Source organism: Poeciliopsis prolifica, unplaced genomic scaffold (assembly GCF_027474105.1).
Source record: "Poeciliopsis prolifica strain line A6 unplaced genomic scaffold, Auburn_PproV2 SCAFFOLD001, whole genome shotgun sequence".
NCBI classification, from domain to species: domain Eukaryota; kingdom Metazoa; phylum Chordata; class Actinopteri; order Cyprinodontiformes; family Poeciliidae; genus Poeciliopsis; species Poeciliopsis prolifica.
In genome coordinates, this window is record NW_026562376.1 from 5,590,001 (window position 1) to 5,614,243 (window position 24,243).

Below are 24,243 nucleotides of genomic sequence, written 5' to 3' on the forward strand. Positions count from 1 at the left end.
TTAGGGAATTATGAGGGATGAGTGTAATGAAGGCATAAAAAAGCTGATAAGAAAATTGGTGGTTTGGATAGCTGCACATGCACGCCCACACATCTCCAGGCTGGCCACAAGAAGAGCTTACGCCCTGTTTATGTGCTTTAAAAGCGGCACAGTGACCGGCAGAATTTAAGAGGATTTTGTTTGCAGAGGAAGTCCTTTTTGTTGCATCAAATGTTTGCTGGTAATAATTGCTCTTGCATGGCTTTGCAGCTTCAATGTAAATTCGTCTTAGGCTCAAATCTTCCCGCGTGTTCGGGTTTTCTCAGGATACTCCGACTTCCTCCCACCTGTCTGCCGCAAACGGTTATTTTTTTTATTATTGATTAATCAGTCATTTGAACGATTAATTGATTAATCGGATAAAAGAATATTGGCCAATTCTGGAGGCTTTCATGTAAACCTTCTTCAAACGGTGTGCAAATAAACAAATTGTTCAATTTCTTTGTTGAAAAAGAAAATAAACGCTTGATTATTTGTAGCAAAGGATGAATCTGCAGCAAAAATAAAAATAAATAAAAATTATGTCTAATGTCAACATCTTGATTTGACATCAATAGTGGTAATTTGTTTATTTTTTTTTTTATTAACTGATTAAATTAGATAATTTTGCCTTTGAACCAAGTGCAGCTAAAACAGCCACTTGAGGAGTTTTAGGGAGAATATATTGACAGAAAGTTTTTTAAAAATGTTTTTAATATTTTTTGTACAATTTCGGCGTAATTGCCTCTCTCAGTAAGTTGTTTTTTCACAAACTGGATGGTTTCTTGAGTCCAGGTAATCATTTCTTATTACTAAATTAGTTGTTGATTACTTTAACAGTCGATTAATCGCCGATAATCCAATTAGTCGTTTCAGCACTAGTCCGATTCTTCAGGAGTTTAGTCTCCTGATCATGTTCTGTTATTAAAACAGATTTAATAACTCTTTAACTGAATCAACAGAGTCCATAAATTAATCTTTTGTGGTAGTAAATTACCTAAAATCACTGTACGGGTGGATGATCCAGAAGCCTGCGGACTTCACGCGTTCCCTCTCGTGCTCCACGGCCCTCTCGCTGCCCAGCATCCGCAGGGAAAACTTGTTGACTCCCGGCTGGAGCATCGCCCCGAACTGTCGGTGCATGAAGCCGGCCTGGTACAGCCGGTCATCTTCGGGTATGATCTGGTCCGCGCCCTCCAACTTGATGAAAGTTGACTGGTCGAACACGGACGGCTGCCCGGGTGCGCCGCCCTGCAGCCCACCCGCCGCCCGGTCCGGGGCCCCCGGCTCCCCGGGTGAACTCTCGCTGGCCCCGGCGTCCGTCTCCGGCAGGAGGCACCGCTGCTCCGCTGGATCCGAGCCCGCAGGATGCCTCCCGGTGATAGAAGAGATGCTACTCCGGAAAAAGCGGCAGTCCCCGTTCAAGTTGGTCTTCAGCCCTGAAACGTCCCTGTCCAAGTCTTCGCACCTGGCCTCCTCCACGCTCCTGCAACTGCTTGCGGGAGACAGAGAGGACAAATGTTTTAGCCGAATACTTTTCCTCCTGGTGTCCTTGTCGCCGCTGTCTCCTTCACTGTCAGTCACTGTGGGCTTTTGCACAATGTTTTGCGGCAAGCTGTAGAGCCGTTTGCGCATGGAAGACTGGAACCTTTCCATTTTTATTTATGAAAAGAAGAGGAGGAGGAAGAGAGGAGGAAGAGGAGAAAGAAGCGGGTGCTCTCTATGGACAGCCCCAGAAAACAGAGGGATAAATCATGGATCTCACACAGTGGGGCTCCCGCTGGAGGCAAAGCAGCAACAGCGCATCCGCAGGATGGCTCGATTCTTCTCTGACACTTGGGACGTGCCGCTCTCCTCCGGCTCAAACATTGACACGAGTCGACGGTATGCAGCCGCTTCAGTCAACACGCACATACCGGGCTGGAAAAAACACGAGAAACGCCAGAAAATCCAGGTGGGCAGAGAGAGAGACGGAGAGAGCGCGGCCGGCCGGGAGCGCATCAGGATGCAGCATGCTGAGCGTCGGACGTGCCGGAGTGGGAGAATAATACTGATGCTGCTGATGCTGCTGCTGCTGCTGCTGATGCTGCTGAGGTCCTCAATGACAAAGCAGCATCTCCACCTCTCCGAAATACCCGAGCTCCCTCAGTGCAAGGTGAACACGCACACGCGCGCACGCGCCTGGCACAGACAGCCGCCGCGCGTCGCTGATCCTCCCCGAAAAGCCTCCTGCTTTCCAATAACGCGAATATCGATGGAGCTGATCTATCGGGTTGCCAGTGGAGACGGGATGCGCCCACCCCACCCCACCCTGCCAGGGCAACTGGAGGGAAATATTCAGAGTTGGGGAGTAACTCGTTACATTTACTCAGTTACCTCTGAGTAATTTCATAAGGAAGTATTTCTGCTTTTAATTGAGTAAAATTTTCTCTTTTGTTAAAGTTTCACATTGAAATAAACTGATTTAGAAACATTTTATTCAGCCTAATTTATTTTTGTTGTTATTTTCATGAATTATTGCCACTTTGTTAAAATTTCCACTTGGCTTTATGTTACTGTAATTTTTAAACATTAAATAAATGATCATTTGATCAGTTAATCAGCACTTGAGTATACTTTTTTACTCTTATTTGAGTAAAGTCTTTAACTTGAGTGAAAATATGAAATACCTCTGATGGAAAACTGGCCTTGGAGTTCAGGGTTCACCTGGAAGTGTCATTTCTGTCTCTACCAGCTAACAACTGGCACAAACGCTGAGATCTAATACAATTTCAATGTGAATTAGGTTTTAAAAAGCATAATATTAATAATAAACCTGGGCTATGTCAACCCGGTCAAAATCAGCAATTTGTTTTTTTTCTGCTTGATTCTTATCATTTTAATTCATTTTTTTCTTGTTTGCCACATTTTGACCTATCTAAATGTAAAGTTAAAAATGATAGGTTGCTTTGGTGTTTTGACTATTATTGTGTTCCTTAGTTTCTCATTATGATTACATCAGTCTGGTTTCTATTTTACTTTAGTTCAATCTTTTCTCAGTGACTCATTTATGTTTATTTTTTCCTTGGATTTATTATAAGTTCTTCCTGTTAAATTGGATTTTGTTTGCCCCGTCACGCTTCTTGTTTGTTTTTTTGTTCTCCTCTGGCTCCCTGTTCTCCCTTCGCTTTTTGTAAAGCCTTAGTTCATTTTTTATTTTCTTTAAATTAAATCTTCAAATCTACTCTCTGCATTCGGGTCCTCTTCAAACAGAACATCATGACAGGTAGCAGAAATTATCCACAATTAGTCCATGATCCTCAACAAGGATTTCATTTTAGATATAAAGTCCATTTGTTTTTATAACCTAATTGTGAGTCATATTTCTCTAAATCTTTATTCCCGTAACCTGCCTGCTCTGGTGTTTGGCGTTTATGGTGACGTTTGTTTCCTAATGTCCTCTAACAAACCTCTGTGTTTTGGTCACAGCTGGGAATGTTTTTCATCGCGATGGTTTCTTGTCTGTCGGTTGCCACATTCTAACACCTGAGCTCTGCTAATAAATCAAATAAAAACAGCGTGATAAAACTTATGGCTTTAATTTCTGGTACGACACTCTGAAGTTCATCAGATCTCCATCGGTGAAATCACCCTGAAAGAGACATCAAAATTATTAAAGCTTCATTTTCTCCTCCATCAGTTAAACCCTTCATTGGTTTTCCCTGTAAATAACTTAGTAAATGATAAAACAAAATGAAAAGGGATCGTTTTGTGTATTTTGATCCCTCCAATATGTTCTCACTTTGTTGGTTCTCATCAAGACTCCTGACAGCTGTAAATCCCTCACAGCGTCACTAGATGGCGCTCTTCTCATAGTGTTTTCACAGGGAGAGCTGCAAGGAAACAGTCTCACCAATGGAGGAAATGACAGGCCAGCTTTTATTTTGATATTTCACTTCCACTAATCGGCAAACTAATATGCATACAAGTTAAATATTTAGCATTCTAAATATCTAGCTAGTAAGTTAAATATTTAGTTTTGCAAATAAATATTTAGTTAAAAAATGTAATGTTTTGCTTGAAATTACATGTTTACTTTGGAAAATATGCTATATATTTTGCTTAGAGATAAATATTTAGCTAGCTAGAAAAATAAATATTTGGAGGTAACATATTAAAAAAATTAAATATTGAAAATAAGTTTCAAGTTAAATAGTTAGAAAGCTAAACATTAAGTTCAGCTGTCTAAATATTCATTTTGCAAATAAATAGACAAAACTATTTTCTGAACTAAAGTTTTAGTTGAAAAAATATTTAGCTCCAAATATTTCTTTTGGAATTATTTAGTTTGAAAACTAAATATTTGGCTTTCTAACAAATATTTCATTTGAAGGTTAAATATTTAGTTTCCAAACTGAGCATTTAGCTCCAATTTCAATATTTATTTTGGAACTAAATATTTAGCTTTCTATTTTGAAAGTCAAATATTTAAACAAAATATTTAGCTCCAATTTAAATATTTATTTTTGGAACTTTGACATTTGTAAAGGCATGAATGACATGGTTAAAATATGACCGAACGTTTTTTTCATGATGAGCTAAATAAAATAAAATATTGTTCATGTTTTAATGTGTAACTTCACAAATAGCCTTCATGTTTGCTGCTCTCCCCAGCTGTAATTCCCTCATGATCCCACTAGATGGTGCTCCTCTCCACACATTTTTCACAGAGTTATTCTAAACAACATATTAAGTTATACATATGCTATATATAAGAACTGCTTGAAGAAAACACCACAGAGTTTGTTTGTCTTGATATATTTATTGTTAAAAATGAGTTGAAGTTCAGGGAAACGTGTCGGCTCTGACATGGCTCTCTCTCTCTCTCTCTCTCTCTTTCTCTCTCTCTCTTTCTCTCTTTCGCTGCCTCCCATGCCAGCTGATGAAAACTCATGCAGCTGTGTAAATATGCCGTCGATGCTCTACGGTGGTCCTACGAGTTTAAAGCTTTGTCACAGAGGAATCAGAAGCTGCAATGACTTTCAATATACTGATATGGATAATAATTGCATAGGATAATAGCCATGCTATACAATACACATGAATACAAAATAATATGTTAGAATGATTTGTAACATATTTCCTAAAGTAGATTTGTACATTTCGTCGTTATTCTTAATATTTTAAGTGCATCATATGATATGAATAATCTATATATTAAATGGTGATCTGATACATAATTATAGCGGTTTATTACATACAGTACATACATGAAGTAAACCTTTAACAGCCTTAGAGGGACACTGCAAAGCCCTTAAATGTGATATACATATATTTTATATATATTTATATGATATAATAAAATGAGTTACTGGTATGCAGAAGAATGATAAAACTATACACATCTGTCATACCGGATTAAGGTGATCTTTTCTTTTACATTGCAGGGTTTTTGTTTTTCACAGTAGTTTTCACAACCTCAGGAAAAAAAAATAATAATCATAATAATAAATAAACAGGAAGAAAGCCAATTCTGTATCAAACAGAAGGTCAACATTTCGCATGCATTATTTTATAAGTTGTAAAAATATAAAATTAGCGATTAAGCAGGAAAAAACTCAAACAACAACCGCATGCAGCAACAATGGTTATCGTGGTTTGAGTAGCTTCATGTCTCACATCCTCACGTTAAAATAATAAGGCATGCCTCATTTGATCCCCACAACCACTCCTCTAATGGCAGATACATGTATGAGTGACAGCTATGGAGTCCCTTCTTGTTTACCTTCAGATGGTCAATACATGATTTATGAGACCTGCAAACAGAGAGAAGATTTAGATCATTAAACCAACATCTTTAGTGCAGATTATCATCTTCCAGTGTCTCTTTAGGAACTATAACAATATATAAGAACTGCATACAAAATTCATTCCAACATTACTGCCATGAGTGTTCATTAATTATTTAAAAGGAGCTAAGAAAAAATAAAAAATGTACTCTGAAATAGCACAAACTCTCCTAGATATTTTTGGTATAGTTTCTTGCGCAAAGACTGAAAAATAAGGCCCTACCTAATAGGTGATTTTTCATCAATATATGGGAGGGCGTTTTATGCAAATAATTGATTCATATTGGCAAAAAGTCGACATATTTCACATGTGGAACTAGAAGTTTTTTTTAAAACAAAATCAATGAATTATTGACTTAAGATACATATATCAGCAGCAATCTTCCTGCGTTCATTCTACAGAAAATATTTCCTCAGCTTAAATCTGAGATTTTCAAAATATCTGCATTTCTTAAATTAAAGTTTTACAAGCACAAAAGGATTATATGAAGGCACTATTCACCTTCCATAAACAGGTTAATGAAGGCCTACCAGATTACCAAACATGCTGGAGTTCCCTTTGGGTTGCTAGGTAACTGGGCTGGAGTTCCGGTTGCTAGGTAACGGGGCTGGAGTTCCGGTTGCTAGGTAACGGGGCTGGAGTTCCGGTTGCTAGGTAACGGGGCTGGGCTCGGCTGGGGTTGGAAAAGTTTTTTTTTTGTTTTTTTTTTAAATTGCTTGTTTTGTTCAAAAAACATAAACTCATTGCCATAAATGGCGGCGTGTTTTTTTAATCCTTTTAATTATTCATATTTTTACGCTTGGGCTGATTTTAGAAGCCGCAGAAACACAAATGGAATTACAAAAATGTGCAAAATGTGAGTTTTGTGCAAAAGATCCCCTTTAAAGACGAGCCAGGCCGTGCGATCAAGGAGACAATTCCCAGAAGTTGACTTGAACTCGTTGTCTTCGTGACTCAATGTGACTGACGCACCAAAAACTGACTCAGTCAAAAACGTCAAGCCGCGTCTGAGAAACATCTACCAGCAACAAATGTCTGATTTCTTCCCTCGTTCTTTTGCCCAGACGTGAGCATTTCTACCCCTACCCTCCAACATCTCTTATTTCTGTCAGTGTCCCGCTCTGAGAAATAATCATTTAGCCTCCAGCCTTGTACAACATGACAGGTTCAAATCCTGTGACTTTTTAAACTGTTATTTTCCAATTGATTAAAAAAGAAGTGTAATTTCCTGACTGGTTGTTGGTGAAAATTAAACTAAAAATCAGCAGCTTTTCTCATTGCATCTCTTGGCTGATCATTAAAATGACTTCAAGCAGGAATAAAATACTTACTGTTTAAACAGGTTTCTCAGTTTGTGTTCCTCTGACGGAGATTCTTGTCTTTGTGGTTGTTGGTTGAATTAGTTTTCCTTAAACAGAAAATAAGCAACATTCAGTCGTCATCTTGCATTTATTAAAAATATAAATAGTACATTTAAATCTCAGAATAAAACAGAATGAATATCTGTTTTAAGGCAACATTTAAAGTTGTAACGTCCAGAAAATAGAAAAAAAGTTTTCTAGTTTCTTTTTGAAGAACACTGAAAAAACACAAAATTAACCCAAGTATATCAAAATATAAAAAATATTTTAATATATATCAAAATATAAAAAATATTTTATTTTTTATTTGAACCAAGACAAAATATACAAGCAACTTTTCAACAAGATATAGGTGCTTGTTTTAAGTAAATAATTCTTGAATATAGACAAAAAAGTACATTCCTTGTTCACTTATAACAAAGTTAGTTTTGGTACCAAGATGTTTCCCTAGAAACTAGATAAAAATAGAGACATTTCGTGCCTTTGCAGTGCAGATCTCACATTAAACTTGTTGGGTTTGTTTTTGTAATGTTTTGTCCCCTTTTAAAGTAAATAGAAAATGTTGCATTGTAGCAAGAATATCTGCTCTATATCATAGCAATGCTTTAGTTCTACGTTTTAGGGAATTGAGGTTTTTACATTAAGAAAATGTAACGTTCGTTTTTTCATATACGGTTGCAACTTAAATTATTTATCCCTCTTGTAAATTAGATGTACTGGCAAAGTCCCAAATAGTAGCGGTGATAATTTATTGTATCGTTTATCATTTATTGTGATAAAATTCTTATTCTGATAAGAATTCTGATTAATCGTCATGATGATAAATTCCCATTAATCATGTTTAAATCGCCCCCAAGCTCTCTGTATTGTTGGGATTATTAATTTTACTTTTTTCTCCACTATTTGTTCAGTAAATGTCGATAAATTTGAAAACATGATATTAATCGCACTTCTTTACGTGACTGCTGTCCTAAAATGACGCATTACAAATGGAGACGTTTGCATCTTTATTTGTTGTATTCATAGGAAGAAATAAGTAGTTTTTCCTCATCATTTTTATAACTTTCACAATAATACCACAAAATATCATAATAAAACAATAAGTCTAAATCACCCACAACTATTTTTATGAACATTTAGCAACCTAAAAACACATTTATCTCCTTGTCGATATTGTAGTTGATTCAGATCAAGTATGTTCCGCTCTAACATCTACAATCCAGGGATTTATTCGACATCTGAAACAGTAATACTGCAACCGTATGTTCTGTGACCCAGATCTGAGGACACCATTTACAGTGAGATCCATCAGGATAATCTACAACAAAACACACACTACTTCACAAAGCTTAACACAGATGAGGTAGCACAGGCCGAATGTTGGCACTTACACTGGTCCAGCTAGGTCATCATCTGCAGCAACAGGGAGAAAAACGGAGAAATGAGGAGCAGAAAATGAATAAAATAACAGTAAAGATGGTGATGAAATAACACGAGTTTAACTTGAAATAATAATACAAACTGATGGAGCAAGGAGGCAGCATGAAAATACACGCTAAAACAAAAAAAAAACTGATTAAATCACTCACAATTAATAAGAAAAACATTTACACACAATCAAAATTTTAAATATTAGACACGTTAAATGTGACTCCATGCACACAATTCCCTGCTGGAGGGCAAAAACCTGCTACCCGATGATGACTAGCATTGGTTTTAGCTAAAAACATCTTAAACGTTTGCATAAAAAATACAAGAAGAGAGGATTCAGTGCTTTGCTAATAAATGTCAACACTACAACTCGAAAACAAGGTTGTCACACTGCACAAGTCGGTAAAATGTTTTAATGAAGACAAAATAGCAGGAGAGAGGGAAGTAGGTCAGACATGCTAGCTTAACTTAGACAACTTTAACATGCAGTTGTGAAATCTCTGTGTTTTGGTCCAGTTAAAATATCTCTTTATATATTTGTTTCTATTGCGTTTGTCTCTATTTGATAGAGCTGAATGTGGACATGTATGTTGTTTTTGTGTGAAACTGTAACAAAAAGTTATGAAAAACCAAAACTTAAATAAAAAAGGTGAACCACACAGCAGTTCTGACTGATTGTAGGCAGAGCAGCTGTTCAAATTAGGAGATCAACCACCGACGCCTTCAGACGATCACTTATCAATAATCACGAAATAAACACCAGGCTTGAAAACGTGGCACTGTAACGGACTGAATGTTCTGTTCTTTGAGTGGGAAATGTTTGCAGGTTTTTCTGCTTTATTTTGGGGGAGTAAATCAATAATACCTCCATCTCCAGGTTTCATTTGCTTCTATGGTCGGCAAGTAAAAGAATGTTTTTGCCCTCTGCCTGTGTGCACACGTGCAAAATGTCCAGATGAAAGCAGCAACATGCAACGATTCTAGACTGTTGTCATGCGTGGATAAGCACGGGTCCATCGGACTCAACAGGAGTCCATCAGTTAGAAACAGGATGAAACAGCGACAGCAGAAAGAACCGAGAGAAACAAAACATCTCCACTTCACTGGAAACACAGCACACGCTTCAGGAGAGATTAGTTTGAAAAATAAAACTAAAACAAATCCAGCAGAAGCTGAAGGAAGAGGAGGAAGATGAGATGCATTAAAATTCAGGCAGCATGCAACGTCTCACACTTACCACGAACGCGGTTTAGGTTACGCAATTTAGGAGGAGGAAGACAGGAGACATTACAGCAGTCTGTTAAAACATTCAGCAGCTAATAGACTCATAAATAAACAGTTTTGATTATTTCTGTTAACACACAGTTCTGATACATTTCCATTTAAATTAAAAAACAATCCTGAGCATTTGAGCAAAAATAACAAAACAAAAAATTTTTTTCCATTCATCAGATCAAGATCATTAATCTGCTTGTATTAAATATTTCAAAATCCATTTTTGTATTTATTCAATCATTACTAAGTTATTCCACACTTCCAGATTATTTAAGTAACTTAATTAATTCATTTTGTTCGCAAACAATAAAACAGGGAATCAAGACATACCAAGGTTTAAAAAGAGTTTGAAACTGTTCAAAATTATCCACCACGCTTTTCCTACTTTCTAAATTTGTTTAAATGAGATTTGCAAAGTGGTGACATGATGCCCCTCCCCTACCTGTTTCTGCACTTCGCTATTACAAGATGCAAGCCAATAAAAATTACTTAATTCCTGTTTTAAATATTAAATTTAGATTTTGTAGCCTAAAATGCAACACAACATTCTTTTATGAAATGATTCATCTGTAGCTAAAAATGTGAACAACTCAGGCTATTCTGCTTCACTAAACATTAATTCAGTTTCTATTACTGAGTTTTGTAATTAACTGGGTAATAAGTGGTTATCAAAATGATATTTTTAACAGATTTTGAAAAGGTGAAGCTAAAAATGCCACTTGAGTTCTTCCATGCAGAACATATTTCCAGACAAAATGTTTGTATATTAAATGGAAACAAATGTCTCTTTTGAAATATGTACTCCAAGTAATTCCTAAATTAGTTGATGAATATTTCCAAAATTGATTAATCTGATTAATCGTATCTGATAAAAACGTAACGTTCCTAAATTCAGCAGCTCATTAATTGTAGTTTGTTTTTCTGTGCTCTACCTGGACACATTTATTACCGTTCGCTGATTTCCTGCATGTCGCATTTGATCAGCGTGAGACGATATCAAAATTCTGTTTGAGGGCAAAAGGTCGCTCGAATACCATTAATGCATAATTTATTGTGTCCTCGAAAGCAAAGAAGCTAATATTAGAGAGTCACCTGTTGGCACTGAAGCAGCTGAAAGACGAGTTACTCTGGTTAAGTTTGCAGAAGCTTTTAAAGCCACAGCTTCTCTGGAAATAAATTAATAATTGAAAAAGTCCACATCTGCAAGACTGCAGGATCAGGTTGCTCATTCATATTAAATGGATGAAACTGTTGTGACAAGGTGCAGCCTTCAGTGTCTATGTTTTGTCTACCTGACCGGGATAAATTATTGACTGCAGCTGCAGCGTTAAGTGACTCGTCTAGAAAACAAGCAAGGAAAGCTGCTCTAAATGCAAAAATGTACAAATTAACATAAAGAAAATTAAAACTGAGCCCTCTACAGCCTCACACCTCATGCTTGCTCATCACCACTGCTGACTCACCGTCTTGTAAATCCTCCGGCTTCTTGCGCTTCTCGTAAACAACGATGATGACCACCAGGATGATGATCTCAGCCAGAACGCCCAGCAGCGGCCAGAGCGGCGCCAGCAGGCTGCGGACCCTCAGTACCAACTTCTCGTTATGGCTGCCGATGATGTTGGTGGCGTTGCACATGTACTCGCCGGGGTCCAGGTTGATGTCCAGGTTGGAGATGTGCAGCTCGGTGTAGTTCTCCCTGCTGATGACGGAGAAGCGTCCGGTGGAGTTGTCGACGTCCTGCCGAGGAATTGGACACAAAGCCGTTACAAACGCCTGGAGGTTCGGGGAAATTAAAGCTGCTGGTTTTACAGATGCAGCATGAGAAAGACGTATGAACAGCTTACAAATAGATGATTGCAAAGGAAAATTAAAAAATTAAAATTATCAGACAGAAATCCAACTCTTTAGTAGGTAAAAAAATATTTTCTACATAGGTTACGTTAAGAAAATAAAAATAAAATTATGAGAAATAATATGAGAATAAAGACATAATGTTAGAAAAATGTATATAAGTTATCTCACTTTTTAGCTGTAACAACGGCAAACCTGCAGAACATGTTATTTCTGAGTATTTGACCTTTCTGTGTACCTGAACCCTACACAGCATGTTTTCTTCTTTCCTGTCTGACATAGTTAACCACATCCTTATCTGTTGGAACATTTACGCTTAAGTGTGAAGAACTGTTTGCAAAACTAGTCTCGACCGGTTTTTCCCCCACCCTTTAGCGGTCGAGAAATCATGTAGTAGGGCTTTCCTGTTTCAATAAAAAGCCTGGCGAGCAGAGCTGCTTCAGAGTGAGTTGGGTGATTGGAACTGAAGCAGTCTCTGAGCACTCTCCTTGCAAGAAAACATAACAATTGTCTGTGTCTCTGTTTTTACAGATAAAGCAAAGGTGATAGGGGTTTAAACCTATCACATGATATTATAACTTTATTATCGCATTATTCCATCTTTATTTTGACTTTATTTTCCTAGAAAGAAAAATAATAAATCACATAATCAGAAATGATTGAGCTCATTTTAATTTTTCATGCTATTAATTGATTTATTGATTATTGTGACAGGCCTATAGGTTGTTGTATCAACCTTCCAACAGATCAATCAATAAGGTTGATTTGTGCAAAACATTTCAGCAACAAAGCAGTTCTGAGTGGTTTACGTAATAAAAACACAAAAATAAAAAAGACAGTTTAATCAACAATAACTGAAAGATTGAATCTATCCTGGATTGAACATTTTCCTTATTTCTCTTTAATATTTCGATGTGAAATAATGTTTGTTTATTGGTCTGTTTGATGAAACTGAACATGTTTAACTTAAATCCTCACTACAAAACACTCTGATTTTAAATACTAACATTTATTACAAAGATTTTACATCATATTAATTCAAGATAAATTTTAATATGCGAGGTTTTGTGTATTTTGCGAAAATAAAAAAAACTGATTATCGTCTTTTGTTCCATTCGTTTTTTAATGTAAAATTATGTAGCAATAAGTTACTTTCAGGTTTTCTAAGCTTGAAAATGTGCAGCAGTGCTTCCTGTAGTTACCTTTCCTCACATTGCACCAGAACTATTTGATGTTTTAAACCACCATCTACTTTAACATGTTAAACAAATGAACAATCTGGGCCTAATTGCTGCCTCACAATGAGAAGCCATAGTATTAGATTACAGTCGTTAAACAAATGGTGGCTTAGCTAAAGTGGATTTTGACTTCCTAATCTCCAGCTCTGCCTTCTGCTCAGATCATGCAGGCCAACAGTTTTAGCTTGGATTTGGAAGACGCGTCGACAACCTGTTCATCACCCCCTGCATCTTTTCAAAGTGTTTACCTCTTTATTATATAAATCGATCAACTTAACAAGCAAAGAAACACAAAAAGGAGACATTTGATGCATTTTCTGTGAAGGTTTTCTTACAACTTTAAGCATTTATGTGAATTTCTCCACTTAGTTTTTATTTATTTTGTTCTAAACATTAATTGAGGGCTGAAAGCTTGTGCAGGATGTATCCTGCCTCTTCCCCTTTTGTTAGCTGGGATTTTCTCCAACACCCAACTGGGTCAAGAGGGGCAGCAGATGCATCATTACATGTATAACAGAGAATAAACTCAACCACCAATTCATTGATAATAATATCTATACACTTCTGAAACGCTCAGTGACTTGATTGTGATGTAAAATGTCTTTTTTGGCTTAATTACTGCTGTTGCATATTCCAATTAAAAGGTATAATTATTAAAATAGATACGATTAAAAAAAAATCATCATGCTATGTTATCAGTTAATTATCTTTGATAATGATAAGAAATATGGACGAAATGTAACTTAAAATAAATAATGTGTAGGCCTCTAGACGTGATAAATTTTCCTGGACGATAAATTGTCTCTGAAGTTATCGCGATAAACGATAATAGTGTTGTTTTGAAACCATTTTCAAGCAATATAACGGAAATAATGGCATAATAATTCATGAAGGCATTCTCAAAGCTCAATAAACTTTAAATTGTATTAAAATGTAGCCTTGGAACTGAAGGACATTTTAAATAAACAACATAAACAACAAATAAAACGACTTATGAAGTATTTGAAACAAAAATTGTTCTCCCAAAAAAATGGCTAGTTGAGACCAAAACGCCAGACTGGAAACTTTTATATCCAGTTTTTGATAGAAAGAGAGAAAAGAAGAAAACAATAAATCATACAGATGGAAATTATTGATGCAATTAATTGATTTATAGCTTATCGTGACAATCCTACATCTACATTCACATTGAAGTAAACAATGTTATACGAAACCTGAGGATAGGAGTTAAGTAATAAACTAATTTTCATATTATTGATGACCTACTCTTATGCCAGTCGGGTCGATCTTGTGCCAGGTCCAGATGGGGTGAGGGTAGCCCACAGACTTACAGTAGAGCACCGCGCGGTCGCCCTCGTTCTTATTCTCACTGCGCTTGTGGTGTATTATGATGGGAGCAGCTGGAACAAAAAGGAATAATTCAGACATTATTTCAAGAAAAAAAAAATACACAGAATATATTGCAGTTTTTATTTTCGCCAAAGTTACTGAGAGCCATTGTGAAAGGTCTAAAGAAAGGTTGAGGACGGCAACATAAAAATCCATGGCGTGCCAGATTTGGCCCGCGGACCTTGAGTTTGACACCCATTCTCTAGAAATAATTTTTGTTTAACAAAAGTGACTTTTCACTTTGAAAATCAATAAAAATGCTGATTGTTTGTTAAGGTTTCTGGCTATAAAATTTGACATTTGACACTTAAATTGAAAATATATTTAAAGCATAAATGTTTATATATATTTATTAAAAAGGAAATGTTACATTATTCTTCTTAATAAAGAAGGAATGGGTTGCCTGTGTAGGTTTTCTTATAACTTTGAGCATTTATGTGAATTTATCTATTTTCATTTATTTATTTTATTCTGAACCTTAATTGAGGGACTTAAAGCTTGTGCAGGATGTTTCCTGCCTTTTCTGCATCTAAAAAAGGAACGGGCAGTTTTTATTAATTTAATTCATTTAAATAAGAATTAACAGAATAAATAAGAATTAAATTATGAATCGTGTACTTTAGGAAACTGCTAATTTCTGCTTTATTGAGCAGAAGAAATGCTCCGTCGAATAATAAGTACACCTTCCATAAAATCCAATTGGCGTCTACAGTCATGCATGTGTGACAGCAGAAAAGGCTGACTGGATTTTACCGTTGAGACATAATCCCTCGCCATCAGGCAAACAAGACACCATCTGCTGCCACTGAGCCGGGCATTGGCTGGATGAAGGTGTCAAGGGCGCCGGCTGCCCCTGAGCAGAGCCGTTTCAAACCGCAGGTCCAAGATGGCGGGGCAGCGAGGGCTCGGCTCTGGCTGGTCACAGCTCAGGTCACCGCAAGCAAAACTCACGTTTTACATGTTTTTGTACTTCCACTTGAATTTCTGGTGCTTCTGAAAACAGCCCAAGCTTTAAAAAAAAAAAAAAAAAAAAACCCAGTCGGGTTTTTTGGCAACAAGCTAATGTTTGTTCGTGTTTGAAAAATGTTTTTGTTTCAAAAAAACATTTTTGGAATGTAAAGTCACAAATCAGCAGGCACTGACCTCTGACCCAGTGACCCCAGAGTAGCCCAGCCCGTCACCTAGCAACCCCGGCGGAACTCTGCCCGTCACCTAGCAACCCCGGCGGAACTCTGCCCGTCACCTAGCAACACAAGCTGAGCTCCTTCACGTTTGTTCAACTGGTTTTACTGCAGTAGCTGTTTCTGTACGATCTGCTATGGAGGAACAATGTTTGACTAAAGAAATACTTCCAGATTATCCAAAGTGTAACATATTTACTTATGTTAATTAAAATGCTATTTGTTATAAGAAGACTTATTTTCCTAGGCAATGTTATAATTCACTTAATGAATAATAATGTTCATAATTTAGTTCAAAGATAATTCAATAGAAAAGTGTGTATCGATGGGAGTGTTAGCTAGCAGCTACCGTGAAATTGGCCTATGGCGGACTCATCAAGGACAAAAAAAAAAGAAAAAATAGATATTTATTTTTATAATAATTCCATATTTTATAAGATTAACTAAGAGTTTCCATGTGTTAATGGGAAATACTAATTGATTACAATCCTTCCTTATTATTACGCACCTGCAAAAACTTTTACTTGATTTTTTTTTTTTTTAGAAGCAATCTTGCAAAATTTCTTCTCTTTAAATCATATTTTATCTTTACCCACAAAACAAAATAAATAATACTCTCGCTCGTAGTATTTCTTTCGACACATGCACAAGTTAGCAGCAGATGGTACGAATTCTGCTACCAGAACAGATGGTGCAGTCAAAGTAGCCATTACTATGTGTGAAAGGTCTAAACGTCGAGTTTGTGGTCGTGGCCATTAGCTTCCTTCGATTTAAAGTGACAAGACCACAAAAACTGTTTATTCTGAAAGGAGCTCAAAATACGCACAACTGAGCAGACAGAAATCTTATCCAAGAATGATTTTATGCAACAAAAAAAAACTGTACTGAAGATGTTTTGTATAGCGCAGAGACCTTTAAAACTCTGTTCAGGAAAGTATAATAGGTCACCTTTGAAAAGGTAAAAATGAGCACCTACATTTTATTTCGATGGTGGCGTTGGCAGGTGGAGCCGTTTCAAAGTTGTAGACACACATGTACAGGCCGGCGGCTTCTCCTTTTGGTCTGTTGAGCCTGGGGATCAGAAAAGAACCTCAAGTTGACCCAAAAGCAGGCAGCAAGACTTTATATTTAGGACCAAGGTGCCAGCTTCTCCACCTGTGTTCAGTGTTCTTGTTTTGGGTTCGCGTTTCTGAGATCTCCTCCCCGTTCTTCATCCAGTAGCTGTCCTTGAGGTTTCCATAGGAGCTGGTCAGGTTGCACTGCAGCAAGATGCTGTCCACGTCCGAGGTGATCGTCACCGGCTCAGAGACGGAAATCGACGGCTCTGGAACAGAGAAACGACTCAGCAAAAAAAATAATGCCTGCACTGCAAAAAAAAAAAAAAAAAAACTAACAAAAAACCTAAATAGAATAGTAATTGGGAATAATTATGACAAAGATAAATCAAAATTCTTATGATGAAAAGTTTATTTTGATAAATGATAATACTATAAATGCCCACTCATAAATTATCTCTATCATATTTTATATGCTGGATTATTGCTGAAACTTCCCTTTTCTGCTAAATTTATATTTACTTTCTACATACTGTGATTATTTTAAGAAACTAAAATCAAATTATAAAAGTTTCAATGAAGACAAAACAGTTCAATAAAAAAATAAAAGTATGGAAAGGTAAAATAATGAACATAGGGAATAAAGAGGAAGGTTGCCTCTACATGTTGGATGGACATCGAAGGATTGACTGAATTAGGCAAAGAGCTGCAGACAATACACTGCAAAAACACAAAATCTTACCAAATATTTCAGTCTAGTTTCTTGTCCAAATGTGTTGGAACACTACAAATACAACTAAATTAAAACTTTGTAATTTAACGCCTTAAAATTGGGCTTCTGTCTCTTTAAAAACTCCTGTTCTTTCTGAAACTTCGCCTCCAGGAAGTCATCCCAATGTCTCTCCTCCATGAACCCATTCACGACGTTTTCACCAGCGTTGCACTGAGAAGTAGCTTCTATAATGAGCTCAGTTCCATTAGGTGTTTGCTAATTTCCCGCTGGCTAGTCTGAAGGATCTGAGTGGAAGAGTCATTGGGAAAAGCTGCTCTGTGAGGAGGAAGCTCTGGAGCTTAGAAACTGAGGTCTGAGGAGCAGCTGTGTCTTGAAGGCGGGGCTACGTCCACCTGGGCATTTTTGCATACCTGAATGGTTGCCATCTGGTTGCCAAAGGGTTTTCTGAAACGTGTGAAAGAATCAAAGAAACACTCTAGACATGTTTTTGAGGGAATAACTTCATAATATGATGTAAACTTTTCTTTAAGTTAGTTTTGCACTAAGGTATCTGCACCTAAAACTAGATCAAAAAATACTTGATAAGATTTAGTTGGGGTTTTTTGCAGTGTAACTATTTTCTGCTTTCCTTCAGTTTCAGGTCTGCAGGGGAGGATGGCACCTATAGAGGGAGCTACTGATCCGCTGGAGAGTCAAACAGGAAGTGGTTGGGTTGGCGGGTTTCTCAACGCTGACCACTCACTCTGCAGCACAGTGACAGTGGCCTGAGCTCGGATCCACGTGGTGGCCGGGTTTTGGTGGAGGTCGTTACGCCGCGGGTCGTTGCTAGCTCTGCACTCGTAGGTCCCGGCGTCATCCAGGGTGAGGTGCGAAACGCCCAGCACGCTCACCGAGTTGACGCCGTACGCCGTGCCGATCGACACCCGCCGCTTGCGGGCGCCGTCCCACAGCTGCCTGAAAGAGTCCGCCCGGTTGATCTCGGAGTACCACCACTGGATTTCTGGGGTGGGGTTACCTACCACGTCACAGTACAGCTCAAAGGTGTCGCCTGTGAGCTTGGTCTCGGACAGAGGGGATTTCACAAAGCCCGCTGGAGGGCGGCAGATCGGTCAAAACAAGAAACATAAAGAGCCAAAGTAAGGAATGGTTAAAGAAAAACAGGCAACAGAAAGCAGATGAGGGGGAAAAATAACTGAATAAACAAGAAAATATGTATTAAAAGAAAAAAAACAGGATGAAGAAATTAAACTTAAACTTCCTCTTTTTTGAAATATTAGTCCCACTTATATCAAGTATTTTTTTAATACCTACAACAGAGTATTAGGGCAAAAATAAGAAAATAAAAAATACAAGAATAAACTCGCATGGCATGAGAATAAAGTAAAAATGATACCAGATTAAAGTCGTATTATAAGATTAGTCACAACATAACTTCATTCTCATAATTTCAGGATTTTATTCTTACTGTAGGTTTTTTTTTTTGCTATATTTTTAGTAATGATTCATCAGACACACCAAATTTGACTTCAATTTTCTTGCTTTTTTTTCGAAAAAATTAAATTACGGTTGGCAGAAAATATGTTCAATAAGTGGCTTTTATACCAATCATTCTTTCTGTGAGTTACATGGTGGAGTATTAAGGTTAGGCTACAGAAATTTTTGCGTAATTACAAGAATATAGTCATAATGTGAGCAGAATACAGATGCAATTTTACCAGAAGAACCTCTTAAAATTATGAGAAAAAGGTTTTTTTTGTCTAAAAAAAAAGCTTAATCTTCTTGTTATTTTTCATGTTGGAGTTTTTCTCAAATTGCTTCTTAATTCTCTTAATATTATAACTTTATTCTGAAAATATTAAGACTTTATTCTTGAAACATTATGACTTTATTTTCTTTAAAAGAAATCCTAGACTTAGTTTTATATTTTGTATAATTTCACTTGAATTCAAAGTTAAAATAAATATGAAGCAAAAAAAATTTTTTAATTAAAAAACCTTCTCAAACAAGATGGCGGCTCTGGACTCGCTGACATCACTCTGAACTATGGAAATCCAAAAATTAAATTCTCATAAATCAAAAAGAGAATTAATCAATGAAATCAATTCATCGCCGATCTCTAGTCCTGTTAAACAAACCTGAAGGAAAGTTTTATTTAATGCCATAAATATTAAAATCCATCTCAGTCTGTTATGACAAGGCTGCGGCGAAGCTAATCTGGAGGGGATTTCATATAAATTCACAAATAATTCAAAACAAAAGAAAACTATAATCTCGTTACATGGGACACAAAAATATGCACTGTAAAAAAAAACTTGTCTAATTTACGGTAAAATAGCAGCAGCTGTGGTTGCCAGAATTTTACAATACAAGTTGGTAAAAATCTGCATTTATACAGTAAAATTCTGGCAACCACAGCTGCTGGTATTTTACCGTAAATTAGAGACATTTGTTTTTACAGTGTGGAAACCATCTGAGTTTATTGACCTCACGTCTGCCTGCGCCATTATTGCTGCTATTTCTGGGAATCTTTAATACAATTCTTTCGGGACGTCCCTTCGAGGCCGCTCTCATCTAATTTGTTCAATTAATGATGCCATAAAATCTGCAGCGCATGTAAAAAAAAAAAAGTCCTTTATGTGACTTTGTCGTGTCTGCTTAATAAGAACATCATCACTGATCTCTAGGTAATTATTCAGTGATGAGACACACCAGAGAACAAGCACAGCTGCTATTAAGAACGATTTTTAGTTCGATTTAAATAACAGAAACGATGAAGAGGAGGCGCTGTCTGCATCCAGACAGCATGGAGCGTCTGAGACGGAGGAGATTTAAACGAGCCGTGCAGCTCCGGCTCTCTGGGGAGCGTGTAGGCGCATGGCGATGGACCCCAAGTGTTTCCTTAGAACCGCACTTCAGCAATAGAGCAAGAAAACAAAACAGCCAAGGAGATCCGCTGAATCCCTCAGGACGGAAAGTTACCGTTTTTAATTCCAGCAGACACCATGAAGCTCAAGTATGAAGCTATAAAATACAGATTCCAACAAGAGCTTGATGAAAAATATCTACATTTCAGATTTAAAGTGCTGGGATTTGGATGCCGTCAGTTTATTTTGACCAGATGTCAGAGGGATCGATGGTCAAATGGAGGTTAAAGTCAGTTCATTGTGAGCCTGAAGTTATTAATGCTTCCAGCTAATCAGACTGATATTTTTACTGAAACTTTCACCAATTATTGCATCAAAAATACAAATATTAAGATGTGGCACCAGCCAGTTTGCCGTTTATTAGTCAAATTAATGCAATAAAGGTAACTGTCACAATAATTCTAGTTAATTTTCTGGACGATAAACTGACCCCTAAGTTACTGCGATAAATGATAATATTGTTTAAGTAACATAATGGCATGAAACGCATTAATACATTCCTAGAGATCAATAAACATTTAACATCGGATCTGAAAGACGTTTTAAATATCCAAAATAAGAAAACAAAAACAACAAATAAAGTTATTAAAGTTAATATCTGCAGTTATTCTCGTACAATTTGCAGTTTTTCAAACATGAACAGACTCTTAAAAGCATGATTATCATTTTTCTGCAACCGATTTCAGAGTTTTACTTGTTCACCAGAAGAGATCAGGGAGTTTCAAAAACACATCAGAGACAAGATGGTCTTTGATGTTAAATATAACGGGAAGCTAATTGGACCCAAGACTACTTATCCACCACACAGATAACAGGAAGAGTCGGACGAATGACACAAAACTCAGTTAAGATTTTGTCTTTGTATCATTTAATAATTGATTTTCTGCTTGTTCTCTATTTGTAAGCGTCGTTTAGGGTTCCCACAAATGCATAAATAAGTTTGTGGATTTTTAATGAGAAAAAAAAAAAAGTAAGCAGTTGTAGGGTGTCCATCCCCAAAAATCGACAGTTGAATAAATTAATAAAAGACCAAAATTGATGCATTCAAATCGGCAAACTGATTTCAGGGAATCTAAAATTTATTTTCTGAATTTTTGTTTTTATTTTGCTTGAATCATTGCATGATTGGCAATCATTCCCTCTGGTTTTAGATGCCGTGAAACTGGAAAATGTTTTGTAATGTTATTACTCTTATATCACTTTCAGACAGCGGTCATGATTCATTACTGTGGCAACAATGTCTTGTTGTAAAGACAGCTGAGGCGAAACGAGATTTTATGGACGCAGAGGAAGTTTAAACCGTCTCTACCACAATATTATGTTTGTTTCCTCTTTATTTATTGTTTTTGGTTGCTGTTTTTTACCCCACAGTCATCAACAGTCACCCCCCTGTTGCCAACTCAGCGACTTTCTTGATTTATTTAGCAACATTTCAGATAAAGAAAATTGGTATCGGCCAAAATCAGAATCTGCAGGTCCAGCTTTTTAAAGATCAGTAATCAGAAAACTGCAATCAGTGCATCACTCCTACCGATGACTAACATTTTGGTTTATTTATTTAGAATATTTAAAATGTCTTCTGGTTTCAGTGTTAAAGTGCCATCGCCATCGACAACAACTCTTTGGAAAACCTGCATTAATATGAGTTACAACATTTTGTTTCCCTTTGGGATCAAAATATTTTTGAATTTTAATAATTGAATTTGAAAGTTTATTAATCATTGAGAGGTGCAGCTTGCCATGACTTGCCAACAACAGTATTTCTGAAATGCATGGTAAGGTGCAAAGCTAATATGTAACAAATCAGGATTTTATCAACTATTCCTCAGACGGAGTCCAACACCTGGGCCAAAGCTTCCGGCAGCAGCAGCAGCTACTCGAGGTGATGTTGCCTTAATCTGTTTGTTGGGGATGAGATTCATGACCCTGAGGGGGTCCGCGCTGCAAGACCAACGCTGCTCTGCAGCAGAGACCATCTCAGAGAGGAGTTAACAGATTGGTGGGACATTAAAGCCTCGGTTCCCAGCGCAGCAGCATCTCTGTCTACTAAAAATAGAAGCATGCAGCAAAATGGACTGATGCTATTTACAGAGAGCCCTACTCCTGAAGTCCTACATCTAATTACACATCACCGTGGCCTGCATGATGAGCCCTGATGCGGATATCTGAGCATGCATGTGAAGGGATTTGTTTTTAACTTTCCAGGGTGCAGCTTCGTTCCCAAACTAATGAGCGGAACTGGACGTTGCAGGCTGGCGGTGCCGCTCAGTATTCAGCGCCACACTTCAAAGGACATTTTAGGGACGCGGTTTGGGCCTCGGTTTGGCCCAATTCAGCCTCCCGAAAACAGATTGTAGCCCATTAATGATTCAATCTCCCTTCATTTTTAACGCAAGCAGCCTTTTTATTTATTTACATTGTTTTGGCCACATTGGCAGGGAGCGTTTGAGATCCCTCATGTTTAATTAAAAATGTCTCTGCAGTCTTAAAAAAAACCGCATTGAGAGAATGTGAGGCATGCATTTTAATTGTTTTATTTTTTAACACAAGTGGAAAACGTGTCCTACCGTTTTGGGAAGAGACGGACTGCAGCATCAGCGTCCCGAGTATCGCCACCGATAAGGACATGACTGCGGCTCTCGGCTCGCCAGGTATCATCTTTGGTTGAAATGCCGGTCGGGGAAGCGCTAAGGTGACCCGAGCGGGTGGCGGCGATGCGGGACGGAGCCTCCCAGACGCTCCTGCGGAGCTTCGCGGGGAAGGAGGAGGGGAAGAGCGGCTGGGTGGAGAACCGGGAGCTTCACCGTCCACCTGAGCGGCTCCACTGCCGGTGCTGCTGCTTCTGCGCCCGGGGAAGGATCCACCTTTTTTAATCCACCGTTAAATGCCAAATCCCGCGAGATTTCGAAGTAGCGCAGAAACAGCGGGACCTCGTTTCATGGCGTGTCGTCCAATCAGAGCGGAGCTGTGAGGGCGAAGGCAGGAGATGGAAGCTGCTGTTTCTGTTGGACAGTTTGTTCAGCAGGAAATGTTGGACAGACTGTCCAATTCCTCCTTATTTTTACATTCAAGACGTTGAGGGACCAATTAAATTAAATTAAATATTTTTATTTATTTTTGAACAAGCTAAATATCCAAGAAAAACAAAAATATTTACAATAAACAGGCATAGGCCTACAGTTCTTTCTTTTATTTACATATTTGTTTTAAATATATATTTTCTATTTGTTGTTCTTTATATATATCTATTGCTACTAACTCTGTATACAAAAAAAATGAAGACAAAAACCTAATATATGCAGATTGTGACACAAAGAAGTGTGTATAATCTCCATTTATCCTTCATACTACCACAACTCATGATCGTACTATAAATGTAGTATAAATGACTAAGTTTTCATACCATACAACCCATTTATTGCAGTTATATTTTAATGTGAAAGTATTTAAGCTACCAGTCGTTTTCCTCTGTTCTTTATTATTTTGTCTGTGGTTTGTTCTATTTTTGGTCATTTATATGAAGAAATTGAATGGATATTTTAAACTGTTATGCATTAAGTTGAAAAAAATGTACATGGATAATAAGCCAGTGCAGAAGCATGACAAGCTAAAAAGAAAAATCTAAAAGGAGTGTGTGGGAATATTTCCTCTTTTTTTTCTTGTTTTTGTTTCCTGATCTTAAATTTTAAATGCTACCTAGATAAACTTTATGATGTTAAATGTTAGGACCTGATTTGATACATGTTGGATGTAGTTAAAAAGGATTTGGGAAGGGTGAATAAAATAAGTTAAAAAAAAATAGAATATGCTTCCTTATTACCTCTGAAACTTTCTTGTGCTTTTGAGACAAGAAAATCAATAATTGGTAATATTTTGTTCTTTATCTTGGTATATTTTTTTCAATGTTTTGCAAGGTTAGAGCAATTGAATGTATTTAATGGATATTTTCTGTTTTTCT

At 37.1% G+C, this 24,243-nt stretch overlaps 2 protein-coding genes across 4 annotated transcripts in view; both read right to left on the reverse strand.

The window, feature by feature from the left end:
• hcn4l (hyperpolarization activated cyclic nucleotide-gated potassium channel 4l) overlaps positions 1–2,145 on the reverse strand; it is a 26,377-nt gene extending 24,232 nt beyond the window's left edge. The window contains exon 1 of the mRNA XM_055030497.1: positions 1,016–2,145. Within this exon, the coding sequence (XP_054886472.1) occupies positions 1,016–1,674 (659 nt within the window). The 5' untranslated portion in view covers positions 1,675–2,145. The remainder of the gene's footprint in view (positions 1–1,015) is intronic.
• Positions 2,146–4,799: 2,654 nt separating this feature from the next.
• nptna (neuroplastin a) lies at positions 4,800–23,183 on the reverse strand. Of its 3 annotated transcripts, none has more exons than XM_055030516.1 (9): positions 22,853–23,183; positions 18,104–18,451; positions 16,729–16,897; positions 16,550–16,644; positions 14,270–14,403; positions 11,378–11,651; positions 8,600–8,609; positions 7,179–7,255; positions 4,800–5,813 (listed from the first exon to the last, which is right to left on the reverse strand). In XM_055030516.1, exons 1-8 carry the CDS (start codon positions 22,941–22,943, stop codon positions 7,195–7,197), a joined length of 1,182 nt encoding a protein of 393 aa, XP_054886491.1. In that variant the 5' UTR covers positions 22,944–23,183; the 3' UTR covers positions 4,800–5,813; positions 7,179–7,194. The 3 variants fall into 3 exon arrangements, with proteins under 3 accessions (XP_054886491.1, XP_054886483.1, XP_054886498.1); XM_055030508.1 differs by having other exon boundaries at positions 8,600–8,621; XM_055030523.1 differs by lacking the exon at positions 18,104–18,451 and having other exon boundaries at positions 8,600–8,621; positions 22,853–23,179.
• Positions 23,184–24,243: the final 1,060 nt, after the last annotated feature.